Source organism: Syngnathus typhle, linkage group LG1, assembly GCF_033458585.1.
Source record: "Syngnathus typhle isolate RoL2023-S1 ecotype Sweden linkage group LG1, RoL_Styp_1.0, whole genome shotgun sequence".
NCBI lineage: Eukaryota > Metazoa > Chordata > Actinopteri > Syngnathiformes > Syngnathidae > Syngnathus > Syngnathus typhle.
Window position 1 is genome coordinate 1,422,560 of NC_083738.1, and position 16,970 is coordinate 1,439,529.

General features: G+C 45.9%; 1 protein-coding gene across 1 annotated transcript in view; it reads right to left on the reverse strand.

Annotated features, from left to right (window-relative positions):
- spdl1 (spindle apparatus coiled-coil protein 1) overlaps nt 1–16,970 on the reverse strand; it is a 204,884-nt gene that overhangs the window by 178,478 nt on the left and 9,436 nt on the right. The window contains 2 exon segments of the mRNA XM_061276665.1: nt 7,752–7,928; nt 8,519–8,689. Coding sequence (XP_061132649.1) covers nt 7,752–7,928; nt 8,519–8,689 — 348 coding nt within the window.

The following is a 16,970-nucleotide window of genomic DNA, read 5'->3' on the forward strand; positions in this document are numbered from 1 at the left end:
GACGAAAGGAACAAGGCAAAGTGTTGTGAAATAAAATATGACCGACCTGTAATACGCATTTTGTTATTTGCTGATTGAAACTGCTAATTAAACTGTGAATTGAAACTAATAGGTGGAGAACTGAACTCTCGCTCTTTATAGAGCTGACGTGTCTTGCGCATCCGTTCTGCGCATCTGTAATGGCGGCCTCCGTATGACTTCCGGTCCGCGATGGAGATTAAAAACAAACAATATTTGACAATAACACACCATCAAGGATTGCACCATCGCATCAAACGATGTGTCGTCAATTATGGATTTTTTTGACTAAGTGTGTTGGGACAGGATGGCTGAATGTGATGCGAGATTGACAACAAACAAGAAGAAAGGTTATTACAAGTTTTATTTCGGGGGAGATTTGTCATGTCTCGTCCCCAGTTTTGCTATGTGTCTAGGTTGCCATAGTTTCTGTTCGCGTCGCCCCTCTCTTCCTGTGTCACCTCAATCGATGTAACGTGTTTTGTATTTAAGTCCTGTCTGCCCCTCGCTCACCGTCGGATCATTGCATGTGTTACTGTCATGATGTCTGTTTGCTTTCTGTTCCTGTCTTTGGTAATGTCACCCCGTCTTTTTGTTCCACGACTTTGTCGGTCAGTCCCGTTGTTGGTTTTGTTTTCTAAAAAAAAAAAAAAAAAAAAAAAAATTTAAAAAAAAAAATTACAATTTTTTGTACCCATGTATAATGCGCACCCCAGATTTTAGGACAATAAATTCGTTAAATTTTGCGCACTATACACGAAAAAAAACGGTAGTTGTTGCGTGCGCGCCCGCGCCTGCCTGCGTGCGTCCACGTACAAGACCCACAATGCCCCGCGCGCAGCCAAGATGGAAGAACCCGGGAGCAGTGGGAAAACAATGTTTTGCCTCTAGATTTGGGGGGGAAACGGAGCGCAAATTACGCTCAATGCAGCTACGTTGAGTTGCACTTCGGCTTATGTTTACATCATGTACCAATGTCAAGGACGATTATGTCACCTAGCTTATATCATTGATGTGTTTCGATAGTTGTGGGGTCGTCACTAATTATTTGTTTTTAGATAAATGTCTGAGTTATAATGGTGTAATTAATGATTAAAACTTGAAAGTATCTGTTTATTGTATTCGTTTATATGTTTAATAAAGACAAAGCCATTACAAAACTGTTGTAATTATTTAGATTTTGATCTAAATTAGCCTTGAATAAAGACAGCAGTCACATGAATTAACAGAAAAAATGGACAGCCGGACTCGGACTCGTGGTCAAGAGGCCGGACTCAGACTCGGTGCAAAAATCCGACCGAGTCCACAGCCCTGGTATAATGTCTAGACCAGCGGTGGGCAAACTACGGCCCGCGGGCCACATACGGCCCACGGGACCGTATAAGCCGGCCTACCAACCCTGAATAAATTATATTATTAAACATTTTTTTGGGGTCATTTTGCCTGCAATGACTGCGTTTCTCCAGTAGATGGGGAACCGCTCACCTGCGCATTTACTACCGGAAGCCGTGTCAGAAAGCTCGGTGCACACTCACAGGTGCGTGTACGTACTCAGTAGTACGGACATGGCGCGCTCGCGCTCTATTTGTATCAGTCCCAGATTTAGAGCGTGGGCTGTGACGACAGCATTCTTGTAATTCGCGCGCTGAGCTTTCAGATAGTTTTACGCTACAATTAAAAAAAAAAACATTTAAAAATGGGTCAGTTGAATGCACAAAAATAATCAATAAAGTGGCAGATTCAGAAAAGTTTTGAGGCATTTGCTCCTTTTATTACAGTGTCCTCTGGACTCCAAATCATTAATTTATTTTAGTTTGACAACAGTACCAGTCAGACCCGCTCTGATAGTCTTCATCTGCACAATGCCATTGGTACACCAAGACAGCCAATTTCTTCCACAGTACCACTTAGTGTTGCAACAGTAGCCTCGGCAGCTCTAGCAGCCAATTGTGTCTTCATTGGTTGCAAATTGAGTTTGAGAGTAGATAAAGCATTGTCTACACTAGAGCTTGTGAGATTTATTTTTGAAAATATTCGCTACGTCCATCCTCAGAGAAGCCAACCCTCCCCCATCCCCCACCGTCTGTTGTCTTGTGGGTTAGAGCAACGCTGGCGTCAGATCTGTTGACTGACGCTTCTGTCCCGGACCGTGTCCGTTACTTGTTTTTTGTTTTCCCGTTTTCAGTGCACTCGTCTCTTCTTTTATTTTTCTTGTGTTGTCTTCCGTCCACCTCGCATCCCCGCAGCTCCACTCTCACCTATCTGTTTCCTCTCACTCGGACTACCAGCTACGTTAGCCAGCTAGCCAACAGCCAGCTGGCCAAAACCACCACCGGACCCACCTGCCTCCCGGCTCTGAGCCTGTGGCCGCCTGCTGAGGACTCGACGGCAGCGCTGGCCTGGCTCTCTGGCCGGCCATCCGGCGTCCACGGGGGGGCGGGCTCCACTCCCGGCGGGCTCGCCGACCGTAGCTCGGCTGTGTGCCGTTGTGGTGCGGTGGGACCTGCCATTCGTGCGGGTGCAGTCGAGGTCGACCGGCATCACCACGTGGTCCACTGCTGCTTCCACACGAGGCTGGGATCCTTGGCCGTCACCGCTACATCTGGACTGTCTTTTAACCGGCACTTTCCCGATGGCTCACTCATCTCCTCTTTCTGGATAACCAACCCCCCATCACCCCCACCTCCTGTACTGCCAACCTCAACAACCTCCGTTCCCGCCCCTCCTGTTCCTCCATCCATCTCCTTCGCACTGCTGACCGTTAATACCGTAATTTTCGGACTAAAAGTCGCACTGGAGTACAAGTCGCACCAGCCATAAAATGCCCAAAAAAGCGAAAAAAAAACATATATAAGTCGCTCCGGAGTATAAGTCGCATTTTGGGGGGACAATTTAATCAACAAAATCCAACACCAAGAACAGTCATGAACGAGCAACAACAGGCTAAACGATAGGTATGCTAACACAAACTAAGAGCTGAGAACGGCCCTGACGTAAAATTCAGAGTTATTCAAACAACTATTACATAAATAACACGTTAATAAAACCATGATAAAATAATTGCTTATATAATAGTTATTTGATATATAAATTATATATCGTTATATGGGCCTGTGGAATATTTTGAAGTGCAAGAGCAGTCAGCGGCGCGCACGCATTGGTGACAAAGGACGATTGATGGATTTAATGAATTGGAGTGATGCAGATGGTTTTATTAACGTGTTATTTATGTAATCGTTTTTTGAATAACTGCATTTTACGTGAGGGCCGTTCTCAGCTCTTAGAGTTTGTGTTTATGTCACGTTAGCATACCTATCGTTTAGCCTGTTGTTGCTCCCGTGTTGTTGCGACGCTGCGACAGCAGCGTGGCGGTTGTTTACATAAAGGACAAAGATTGACTCGACGAGCTGCTGCTGACGCGACGTTGCGCTGCTGTCCTCACTTGAAATTCAAATTACAGTAATCCCTTGCTACATTGCGGTTCGTTTATCGCGGTTTCACAATTTTTGAAAAAAAAAAAACATAAGTCGCTCCTGAGTATAAGTCGCCCCCCCCAAACTATGAAAAAAAAAGCGATTTATAGTCCGAAACTTACGGTAACTATATCCTATTGTCAACCCCCCTCCCCCCCTGTACGTCCCCACCCTTTTTATTCCCTGTAAAGCGTCTTTGGGTCATTGAAAAGCGCTATATAAATTAAATGAATTATTAGTATTATTAACATTATTATTAACTCAAGCTTGAAAGCAGCAACAGCTTGGTCAGCTCACGCCAAGCTGGCCTCATATCATGCACAGGCGAAACACAGCCACGGTCGCAGCAAAAAGAGCAAATCGCATCAGACTGAACGGTGCTGCGAATGTTTGCACTTTACTGGCCATTATAACTTAATATCTCTTAGTATCTTAGTAGTAACTTCCATCCATCCATCTTCTTCCGCTTATCCAGGGTCGGGTCGCGGGGGCAGCAGCTTCAGGAGGGACTCCCAGACTTCCTTCTCCCCAGCCACTTCATCTAGCTCATCCCGGGGGATCCCAAGGCGTTCCCAGGCCAGCTGAGAGACAGTCTCTCCAGCGCGTCCTGGGTCGTCCCCGGGGTCTCCTACCGGTGGGACATGCCCGGAACACCTCCCCAGGGAGGCGTCCAGGAGGCATCCTGATAAGATGCACGAGCCACCTCATCTGGCTCCTCTCAACGTGGAGGAGCAGCGACTCTACTCCGAGTCTCTCCCGGATGACCGAACTTCTCACCCTATCTCTAAGGGAGAGCCCGGACATCCTGCGGAGAAAACTCATTTCGGCCGCTTGTATCCGGGATCTCGTTCTTTCGGTCACGACCCATAGCTCGTGACCATAGGTGAGGGTAGGAGCGTAAATCGACCGGTAAATTGAGAGCTTTGCCTTCTGGCTCAGCTCTCTCTTTACCACGACTGACCATTACAAAGTCCGCATTACTGCCGACGCTGCACCGATCCGCCTGTCGATCTCGCGCTCCATCCTCCCCTCACTCGTGAACAAGACCCCAAGATACTTAAACTCCTCCACTTGGGGCAGGATCTCATCCCCGATCCGGAGAGGGCATTCCACCCTTTTCCGATCGAGGACCATGGACTCTGATTTGGAGGTGCTGACCCTCATCCCGACCACTTCACACTCGGCTGCGAACCGCTCCAGTGAGAGCTGGAGATCACGGCCTGAAGAAGCCAACAGCACCACGTCGTCTGCAAAAAGCAGAGACGCGATGCTGAGGTCCCCAAACCGGACACCCTCAACGCCTCGGCTGCGCCTAGAAATTCTGTCTATAAAAACTATGAACAGAATCGGTGACAAAGGGCAGCCTTGGCGGAGTCCAACCCTCACTGAGAACGAATCCGACTTACTGCCGGAAATGCGGACCAAACTCTGGCATCGGTGATACAGGGACCGAACCGCCCTTATCAGTTGGCTCGGTACCCCGTACTCCCGAAGCACCCCCCACAGAACCTCCCGAGTGACACGGTCGAACGCCTTCTCCAAGTCCACAAAACACATGTGGACTGGTTGGGCGCACTCCCATGCACCCTCGAGGATCCTGCTGAGGGTGAAGAGCTGGTCCACTGTTCCACGGCCAGGACGAAAGCCACACTGTTCCTCCTGAATCCGAGGTTCGACCTCCCGACGGGCCCTCCTCTCCAGCACCCGTGAATAGACCTTACCAGGGAGGCTGAGGAGTGTAATTCCCATGTAATTGGAACACACTTCTTAAAGAGGGGAACCAACACCCCAGTCTGCCAATCCAGAGGCACTGTCCCCGATGTCCACGCGATGTTGTAGAGACGTGTCAGCCATGACAGCCCCACAACATCCAGAGCCCTTAAGAAATCCGGGCGGATCTCATCCACCCCGGGGCCCTGCCACCGAGGAGTTTTTTAACTACCTCGGTGACTTCGACCCCAGAGATTGGAGAGTCCGCCTCCACAATGGAAGGCGTGTCGGTGGAATTGAGGAGGTCTTCGAAGTATTCTCCCCACCGACACACGGCGTCCCGAGTCGAGGTCAGCAGCACGCCATCTGCACTGTAAACAGTGTTGACATTGCACTGCTTCCCCCTCCTGAGACGCAGGATGGTGGACCAGAATTTCCTCGAAGCCGTCCGGAAGTCATTCTCCATGGCCTCGCCAAACTCCTCCCATGTCCGGGTTTTTGCCTCAGAAACCGCCGAAACCGCGTTCCGCTTGGCCATCCGGTACCTGTCAGCTGCCTCCGGAGTCCCGCACGCCAAAACGGCCCGATAGGACTCCTTCTTCAGCTTGACGGCATCCCTTACCCCCAGTGTCCACCAGCGGGTTCGGGGATTACCGCCACGACAGGCACCAATGACCTTACGGCCACAGCTCCGGTCGGCCGCCTCAACAATGGAGGCGCGGAACAAGGTCCACTCGGACTCAATGTCCCCCGCCTCCCCCGGGACGTGTGAATAGCTCTGCCGGAGGTGGGAGTTGAAGCTCTTCCTGACAGGGGATTCCACCAGACGTTCCCAGCAGACCTTCACAGAGCGTTTGGGTCTGCCAGGTCGGACCGGCATCTTTCCCCACCATCGGAGCCAACCCACCACCAGGTGGTGATCAGTTGACAGCTCCGCCCCTCTCTTCGCCAGTGTCCAAAACATGCGGCCGCAAATCCGATGACACGACTACAACGTCGCTCATCGAACTGCGGCCTAGGGTGTAATGGTGCCAAGTGCACACATGGACACCCTTATGTTTGAACATGGTGTTCATTATAGAAAATCCGTGTCGAGCACAAAAGTTCAACAATAGAACACCGCTCGGGTTCAGATCGGGGGGGCCGTTCCTCCCAATCAAGCCCTTCCAGGTCTCACTGTCATTGCCCACGTGAGCATTGAAGTCACCCAGTAGAACGATGGAGTCCCCAGAAGGAGCGCTCTCCAGCACTTCCTCCAGGGACCCCAAGAAGGGTGGGTACTCTGAGCTGCCGCTTGGTGCATAGACACAAACAACAGTCAGGACCCGTCCCCCCCACCCGAAGGCGGAGGGAGGCTACCCTCTCGTTGACCGGGGTGAACCCCAATGTGCAGGCGCCCAGCCGGGGGGGCAATAAGTATACCCACACCTGCTCGACGCCTCTCACCGTGGGCAACTCCAGAGTGGAAGAGAGTCCAGCCCCTCTCGAGAGGGCTTGAACCGGAACCCAAACTGTGCGTGGAGGCAAGTCCGACTATATCTAGTCGGAACTTTTCTGCCTCGCACACCAGCTCGGGCTCCTTTCCAGCCAGAGAGGTGACATTCCATGTCCCAAGAGCCAGCTTCTGCAGCCGGGGATCAGACCGCCAAGGTCCCTGCCTTTGGCCGCCGCCCAGCTCGCACTGCACCCGACCCCTTTGGCCCCTCCCACAGGTGGTGAGCCCATGGGAAGGGGGACCCACATTTCCTTTCCGGGCTTTGCCCGGCCGGGCCTCATGGGCGAAGGCCCGGCCACCAGACGCTCGCCTTCGAGCCCCGCCTCCAGGCCTGGCTCCAGAGGGGGGCCCCGGTGACCCGCGTCCGGGCGAGGGAAATCTGTTTCCATATATATTTATCATCATAAGGGGCTTTTTGAGCCGTGCTTTGTCTGGCCCCTCACCTAGGACCCGTTTGCCATGGGTGACCCTACCAGGAGCATGAAGCCCCAGACAACATGGCTCCTAGGATCATAGGGGCACGCAAACCCCTCCATCACGATGAGGTGACGACTCATGGAGGTAGTAGTAACTTAGTAAGTACATTGTCCTTTTAAGAAGCACAATTATAATACAATTTCAATTTAACCGGCAGAAACTTCTCAATTCACATTTTCTATTGATAGCTCAGAAGCATCTTCAATGTTTAATATGTGATAAAAGCCCTAATTACAAATTAACGAGACCTCTGGTACCAATACCTACATGTCTGATGTTTCTAACAGTGTTTCCCAACCTTTATTCAGCAAAGGCACATATTTCAAATTGCCACGAACCGCTTAGCAAAACAATTTACAGTTAAATTATGCACCGATCTAGATTAAGAGCATTTGATTGATCTTCCTGTTTCTACAATTGTGTGGCACTTATCGATTAAAGAAAATTAAGACGATGACAACCACTACTACCACAAATAATAATAAAAAAAAACTATCTTCCAAATAATTGACATCAGACAGATTTTTAAATCTAATTCATTTTTAGCTTTTATCTTAATGTTAAGACAGCTATCGTACCTTGTTGTTGAGTTCATTAAGAGTCGTGCGGTGACTACTCTCAAGTTTTTCCTTTTCAATGTTCATGTTCTGTCGATGCCATTTCGTCAGGCAATCAACCTCTGATTGCAATGATTCAATTAGCCGGGTCTTCAGCACCACGTCCTTCTGCAGCGTATACTTGTCTTGCTTAAGATCCTTGGACATTGATCAGAAAAACAGAACAGTTGTTTTAGTCTCAACACACCTGATTCAATAATCAAGCTCTGTAGTAGACTGATGACAACCATGAAAGCCCTAACAGGTGGAAAAGTGCAAGACTATTTCCCAAAGACCATTTTAGAACTTGGAATAGGCTCAGTAACCCCCAAAACCCTGAACAGGGTAAGCGGTGTTGAAAACAGTAAATGATAAATGTACTAAAATAGTCATGCACAATGCTCACTAAAATGAAAATAAGAGTAAAATGCTCAGAGTAGTAGTCGACTAAAACTTGACTAGACGGAAAAGAGTTAACAAAAACCAAAACAAATTTAAACTAAAACGATGACAAAGATGAGACTCAAACAGGCCACCAGTTGTAAATCGGCAGGTACACAAAATGCTGTCTTTCTGAAAATAGCAAGTATTCAAAGATTTAATAACTTTTTTATTTTGTCATTATGGGGTGATGCAAGTAGAATTTTGAGGGAAACTCGTTTCCAGTCCATGTACCTTGCTTCTGGAAGAGGCTTCAGCTCACTTGTGACTGTGAACAAAAATGAATGGATGGTTTTGAAGTGTCATACCTCCAACGCACTTGTCATCTTTATTCTCTGTTCCTCAAACAGAGTTTGTGTTTCTGTTAGCTGATTAAGCAGATCCAAGCCAGCATGAGCAGCCAGCTGGACTTCCTTCTCCTTTTGCCTCAGTTGGTCCCGGAGAAACTGTATCTCATCCTCTCTTGCTGTGTCAGACATCTGAAGAGACAAATATTTTACAGTTTTCTTTCCGTGTATAATGCGCCCCCATGTATAATACGCACCCTAAAAATGGCATGGTGATGCTGGAAAAAAGCCTGTACCCATGTATAATACGCACCCAAATTATTATTTTTTTGTCTGCCCCTTTGACAATAACATACCATCAAGGATTGCACCATTGCATCAAATGATGTGTCGTCAATTATGAATTTTACTGACTAAGTGTGTTGGGCAGGATGGCTGAATGCGATGCGCGATTGACAACAAACAAGAAAGGTGATTTCAAGTTTTATTTCGAGGGAGATTTGTCATGTCTCGTCCCCAGTTTTGCTATGTGTCTAGGTTGCCATAGTTTCTGTTCGCGTCGCCCCTCCCTTCCTGTGTCACCTCAATCAATGTAACGTGTTTTGTATTTAAGTCCTGTCTGCCCCTCGCTCACCGTCGGATCATTGCATGTGTTACTGTCATGATGTCTGTTTGGTTTCTGTTCCTGTCTTTGGTAATGTCACCCTGTCTTTTTGTTCCACGACTTTGTCGGTCAGTCCTGTTGTTGGTTTTGTTGTACCATGATTTTCTTAAAAAAATAAATGAATAAATAAATAAATAGTTAAATTTTGCGCATTATACACGGAAAAAAACGGTATCATTCACGTCGTTGTCCGACCTATTCTTGCTAAAAATAGTAAGGATATAACATATATCACGGGTCATTACGATGAGTTTGGTGGAGTTTTTACTGCTTCTTCCAACTCCTACCGCGCTGACTGTAACCTGACACTCTCTGGCTGCATCTTGCTTCTTTTTTTTTTATTGTTGGACTCGGTGGACATGGTCAAAATCAGCACAGAGTCCGAGTCCGGCAAAAATGACAGAGTCCGAGTCCCCGAGTCCGAACAGAGTCCCCGAGTCCGAACAGAGTCCACAGCCCTGGGCAGAGCATTGTGTACAACCAGTATGGATCAACAAATTCATCAATTGATCCATATATACCAGCTCAGTGGCCTAGTGGTAGAGTGTCCGCCCTGAGATTGGAAGGTTGTGGGTTCAAACCCCGGCCGGGTCATACCAAAGACTATAAAAATGGGACAAATTTAAAATGTGTACCCATGTATAATGCACATCCCAGATTTTAGGACAATAAATTAGTTAAATTTTGCGCATTATACACGGAAAAAAACGGTAGTTGTTTCAGAAAAGATGGTTCGGCACAGACTGCTGATGGAGATCCAGTTTTGGAGCCAATATTTTTCTCCTATAAAATTGATTGATTGATCGATCGATCCCGGGGGTAGGGAAATTCAGATTCACAAATTCGCCATGTTTATTACTCTGAGACTTTTGTACCGTTTTTTTCCGTGTATAGTGCGCCCCCATGTATAATACGCACCCTAAAAATGGCATGCTGATACTGGAAAAAAGCCTGTACCCATGTATAATACGCACCTAATTTTTATGAATTTTTTTTTAATTTTATTTTTATTTTTTGATTTTTTTTTTAAGTCCCAATGATCGTCACACGCGCAGGGAGGCAATGGGTCCCATTTTTATAGTCTTTGGTATGGTCTTAACTAGGCTGGATGTAATTTTTTTTGTTGGCGTTGATTTCTCCGACTGCCCGTAAACGCACCACCGCGCTCCGTGCGCGCACGGGAAAAAGGCGGCTCTGTATGGGAGAGACGTTGAAGAGGAATAAAAACACCCTTGGGAACCAAAACTTGCCCCTCGTCGTGACTCGGAGCCGCAACAAATGTTTCGGATTCGTGTAGGGTACATTGTGACAGACAGCAAATGAGCAGGTGATCGAGCAAGCCTTGTCTGATACGAGAGCATTGCGGTCGCATGGAGCGTGTTTGAAGTGAACAGCAGAGAAGAAAGAAACAAGGCAAAGTGTTGTGAAATAAAATGCACAGAACGGATGCGCAAGACACGTCAGCTATATAAAGAGCGAGAGTTGTTTTCTTCCTATTAGTTTCAATTCACAGTTTAATTAGCAGTTTCAATCAGCAAATAACAAAATGCGTATTACAGGTAATATTTTATTTCACAACACTTTGCCTTGTTCCTTTGGTCTCTGCTGTTCATCCTAAAACACAAAGGCGCTCTTTAAGCAATGAGACAGTGAGCGCCCGGCGCGCTGCGGTTGCGCGACCGCACCAAATTAAGCTCCCTGCGCAGTGCGTACTGAGGTCCACTTAAATTTTAGAAAGTACATCAGGACTTTAAAAATATCTTCTAAATTTCAGCGACGGCTCTGTCACAATAATGTGACCAGCGCGGTGCAGTTGGGCGGTCGGCGGCGCGCTACGGTTGAGCGTTCTCTCTCTCGCTCTCGCACACACGCGCACACACGCAAACCGGATATCATACGGAGGCCGCCATTACAGATGCACAGAACGGATGCGCAAGACATGTCAGCTATATAAAGAGCGAGAGTTCAGTTCTCTACCTAAATCCGTATTACAGGTAATATTTTGTTTCACAACACTTTGCCTTGTTCCTTTCGTCTCTGCTGTTCACTTCAAACACGCTCCATACGAGCGCAATGCTCTCGTATCAGACAAGGCTTGCTCGATCACCTGCTCGTTTGCTGTCTGTCACAATGTACCCTACACAAATCCGAAACATTTGTTGCGGCTCCGAGTCACGACGAGGGGCAAGTTTTAGTTTCCAAGGGTGTTTTTATTCCTCTTCAACGTCTCTCCCATACAGAGCCGCCTTTTTCCCGTGCGCGCACGGAGCGCGGTGGTGCGTTTACGGGCAGTCGGAGAAATCAACGCCAACAAAAAAAATTACATCCAGCCTAGTTAAGACCATACCAAAGACTATAAAAATGGGACCCATTGCCTCCCTGCGTGTGTGACGATCATTGGGCTTAAAAAAAAAAAAAAATTAAGAAATTTTTGTACCCATGTATAATGCGCACCCCAGATTTTAGGACAATAAATCAGTTAAATTTTGCGGACTATACACGGAAAAAAACGTTAATCCAAACAACTCAAGGATGTCGAAGTGCAGAGATCAAAATCTTTCGTTGTAGGATGATCAATCGACACAAATTATTGTACCATCCCCCAACATCAGAACCTCAAAGAAGTGTCTGGTCAAATTTCATTTTTCAAGCAGTGTTCCCACATCCGTGGGCAAAGTCCTGCTTGTTCAAGGAATGTTTCAGAAATATTTTGTCAGTATAGAGAAGGATTCGCCGAAAGACTTCGTTTCAGTTCCTTCACTCCATGGAAACGACGGACACAGTAAAGCGGTAAGCTTAAGATGACACTAAAATAATAAACTGTATATCACTTTCATATTATTGTGTGTCTATGATGCACTCGTTGTATTCTATGGAAACACAGTAAAGTAGTAAGCTTGACATGACAAAAATAAACTGTATTTCACTTTGTCTATCCACTTGTTTTCATAGCATTAGCATCAGTCTTGAAATTTTGAAGCTGTGCTCTATGTTTTCACTTCTTGTCAGTGTATTTTGAGCAGTTGTATCAGATGAATTGCATCAAATGTGCTGTATTATTCTTGGGGATCACAATAATGTGGTAAATGCATTTGTTAGCTTATTGTCCCAAGAGCCAGCTTCTGCAGCCGGGGATTGAACTGCCAAGGTTCCCGCCTTTGGCCGCCGCCCAGCTCGCTTTGCCCCCGACCCCTTTGGCACCTCGCATAGATGGTGAACCCACGTTTTCCTTTTGGGATGTGCCCAAGGCGAAGGCCTAGCCACCAGACGCTCGCCTTCGAGCCCCACCTCAGGGCCTGGCTCCAGAGGGGGCCCCGGTGACCCGCGGCCGGGCAAGGGAAAACTAGGTCCATATATTACATTCTTCATAAGGGGTCTTTTGAGCCGTGCTTTATCTGGCCCCTCACCTAGGACCCTTTTACCAGGGGCATGAAGCCCCAGACAACATGGCTCCTAGGATCATAGGGACACACAAACCCCTCCACCACGATGAGGTGACGACTCACGGAGGGGGGTTCGATAAACTTATTTATGTCATAGTTATTTGAATAACTCTTAATATGTTCAGGCACGTTCTCAGTTCCTCTTTTTATGTGTTTATGTAACGTTAGCATACCGTACCGTACAGCCTGTTGCCTATTAATGTCTGTTCTTGATCTTGAGATTTTGTCAAATAAATTTTCCCCAAAAGATGCGACTTACACTCAGGTGCAACATGTGTTATATTCATTTTGGAATGATGTTATTTTGTTTCCTTTCAGTTGCTAACATGAATTGGACTGGTGAGCATCGCGCTTTCATTGTGGAAACGTTTATCGAGAACGAATCTGTAACTGCAACACAACGAGCGTTCAGTTTGCGCTTCAGACTTGGTAGACATGATCCCACACCTGCTCGGCACACGATCTTGTTTTGGGTTACTACCTTCAGAGCCAGTGGATCCGTATTGAAACGAAAATCAACCGGCCGACCTTGCACTGCCAGAACTTATTCGAAAATGAAATGAAAAACAAAGCGGCATTATACAGTATGTACTTTTTGAAAATAAAACCTTTTTTGTTTCTTTAATTTATTTGCATTTTATTAAACCTACAAATGTGTCAGATCATTTTGCCGGACCTTGTATGTTGTAATGCATATGAAGTTCGCCGTATATAAACGTGTAAAAATGTTTGACCTATATAAAATTGATACAAGTTTGACTAAATACCTCATTGACTGGTTTGACATTCCCTTTAGCACAGCTCCAGCTAGTGGATGTATAACCCAACCCTAGTCAAACCCAGTTTGATGCAGTAGCGTCTGTTCTATGCACCTTTTAATCCGGTGTGCCCTATATATGAAAAAAATTCTAAAAATAAAACATTCAATGAAGGTGCAAATTATGATCCAGAGCACCTTATAGTGCAGGAAATACGGTACATGTAGGTCATATACATGCATAAAATATGGTAAGTGCTGGCCTATTTTTTATATATATATATATATATATATATATATATATATATACACACACACATATATATACACATATATATATATATATTAGGGGTGTAACGATTCATCGCTACATCGATATAATGCTCTACGATTTATTGGCATCGATGCTAAACGTAAACATCGATTTATATCGCCGTGTTTGACCTCGGACATTAGACGCGACTTTATTTTGAAATCCAGTTCATCGTTGCTTGCTTCCTCTTTCCGGGAGCAGTGCGCGGCGGTGTTGTGAGCAGAGCAGGCACGTGAAAGGGGAGTCGACAACTAGTACGCGGCTCCTGGGCTGGTGCTATGGCTAGTGTCCAAAAAGACGAGGAAATTTGCTCCCCTTTAGGCTTCAAGTCATTCGTTTGGAAGCACTTTGGATTCCAAAGAAAAGATGGCTCAACGGACAAGACACGTGCAGTTTGTAAATCCTGCCATGCGGTGATCAAATATTCAGGGACCACGAATCTCGCCGCACATTTAAAGAAAAAACACGACATCAAAGTTCAGTGTTAAAATAAGCACTTTGTATTCTACAATACTCTTGTAATTTCCTAAATACCGTTTTTTTCCGTGTATAGTGCGCAAAATTTAACTAATTTATTGTCCTAAAATCTGGGGTGCGCATTATACATGGGTACAAAAAAAAATTGTAATTATTTTTTTTTTTAAGTCCCAATGATCGTCACACACGCAGGGAGGCAATGGGTCCCATTTTTATAGTCTTTGGTATGGTCTTAACTAGGCTGGATGTAATTTTTTTTGTTGGCGTTGATTTCTCCGACTGCCCATAAACGCACCACCGCGCTCCGTGCGCGCACGGGACAGCAAACGAGCAGGTGATCGAGCAAGCGTCTGATACGAGAGCATTGCGGTCGCATGGAGCGTGTTTGAAGTGAACAGCAGAGAAGAAAGGAACAAGGCAAAGTGTTGTGAAATAAAATGCACAGAACGGATGCGCAAGACACATCAGCTATATAAAGAGCGAGAGTTGTTTTCTTCCTATTAGTTTCAATTCACAGTTTAATTCGCAGTTTCAATCAGCAAATAACAAAATGCGTATTACAGGTAATATTTCATTTCACAACACTTTGCCTTGTTCCTTTGGTCTCTGCTGTTCATCCTAAAACACAAAGGCGCTCTTTAAGCAATGCGACAGTGAGCGCCCGGCGCGCTGCGGTTGCGCGACCGCACCAAATTAAGCTCCCTGCGCAGTGCGCACTGAGGTCCACTTAAATTTTAGAAAGTACATCAGGACTTTAAAAATATCTTCTAAATTTCAGCGACGGCTCTGTCACAATAATGCGACGAGCGCGGTGCAGTTGGGCGGTCGGCGGCGCGCTACGGTTGAGCGTTCTCTCTCGCGCTCTCGCGCTCTCGCTCTCTCTCAGTCTCGCGCACACACGCGCACACACGCAAACCGGATATCATACGGAGGCCGCCATTACAGATGCGCAGAACGGATGTGCAAGACACGTCAGCTATATAAAGAGCGAGAGTTCAGTTCTCTACCTAAATCCGTATTACAGGTAATATTTTATTTCACAACACTTTGCCTTGTTCCTTTCTGGGTACAGGCTTTTTTCCAGCATCAGCATGCCATTTTTAGGGTGCGTATTATACATGGGGGCGCACTATACACGGAAAAAAACGGTAAAGAGTTTGCAGTCCCTTGTTGATTTTGCGTATGAATTGTTATAAATCAGGATATTGTTCTATATTTTTCATTAAAAAAAAAATATATCGATCGTAGAGCACTATATCGCGATATATCGTGAATGAATCGCAGCAGGCTTTAAGATATCGGCAAATATCGTATCGTAGTTCTTTGTATCGATATATCGTATCGTGACAAAACCCGCGATTTACACCCCTAATATATATACTTTGCGCGTGCGCACACACGCACACACACACACAAACACACACACACAAACACACACATATATTATATATATATAAAATCCGGCTTTAAACTTCTCCACAACAGTATCTCGGACCTGCCTGGTGTGTTCCTTTGTCTTCATGGTTCTCTCTGCGCTTTAAACAGAATCCTGAGACTATCAAAGAGCAGGTGCATTTATACGGAGACTTGATTACACACAGTTGCATTCTATCTATCATCAGTCATTTAGGACAACATTGGATCATTCAAACATCCCCACTGAACTTCTGGAGTGAGTTTGCTGCACTGAAAGTAAAGGGGTCGAATAATATTGCACGCCCCACTTTTCAGTTTTTTATTTGTTAAAGTTTAAATCATCCAATAAAGTTCGTTCCACTTCACGATTGTGTCCCACTTGTTGATTCTTGACAAAAAAAAAAAAAGTTACCGTATTTTCCGCCCTATAAGGCGCACCTAAAAACCTAAATTTTTATCAAAAGTCAACAGTGCGCCTTATAGCCCGGTGCGCCTTATATATGGATCAAGTGATGAATTTGTTGATCCATACTGGTTGTACACAGTGCTCTGCCAAAATGTTTTAGTACGTTTTAGTACGACGAGTAAATTACAAGGTCGCATCGCTTCCCAGCATTACGGTAACTGTAGTCAGGGGGCGTCACCGAATAGCTGTTGTACCCGGGAGGCTATTTCATTTCAAAATAGGCTGCTCCGTTAATGTTTCGAGTAAATCTACGGATCGATATGGAAGGGAAACATAGGTAAGTAGTACCAATGCGTTAGATCGAACTTTAGTCAGTTCTGATCATTTTATAGGAGTTCGTTTGAGAGACGCGATTGTTTGTTTACACTTTGCTGAGGCTCATGGGAGATTGCAAGCTGAGGGTCATTGGTTTTTGCGGATGGCTAATGCTATAACGATAGCTGCTATACGCGCGAGGCTATTTCATGTCAAAATAGGCTGCTCTGTTCATGTTTCGAGTAATTCTACGGATTGATATGGAAGGGAAACATAGGTAAGTAGTACCAATGCGTTAGATCGAACTTTGGTCAGTTCTGATCATTTTATAGGCACTCGTTTGAGAGACGCAATTGTTTACACTTTGCTGACGCTCATGGGAGATTGCGAGCTGAGGCTCTTAGGACATTGCGGATGGCTAATGCTATAACGATAGCTGCTATACGCGCGAGGCTATTTCATGTCAAAATAGGCTGCTCTGTTAATGTTTCGAGTAATTCTACGGATCGATATGGAAGGGAAACATAGGTAAGTAGTACCAATGCGTTAGATCGAACTTTAGTCAGTTCTGATCATTTTATAGGAGCTCGTTTGAGAGACGCGATTGTTTACACTTTGCTGACGCTCATGGGAGATTGCGAGCTGAGGCTCATAGGAAATTGCGGATGGCTAATGCTATAAC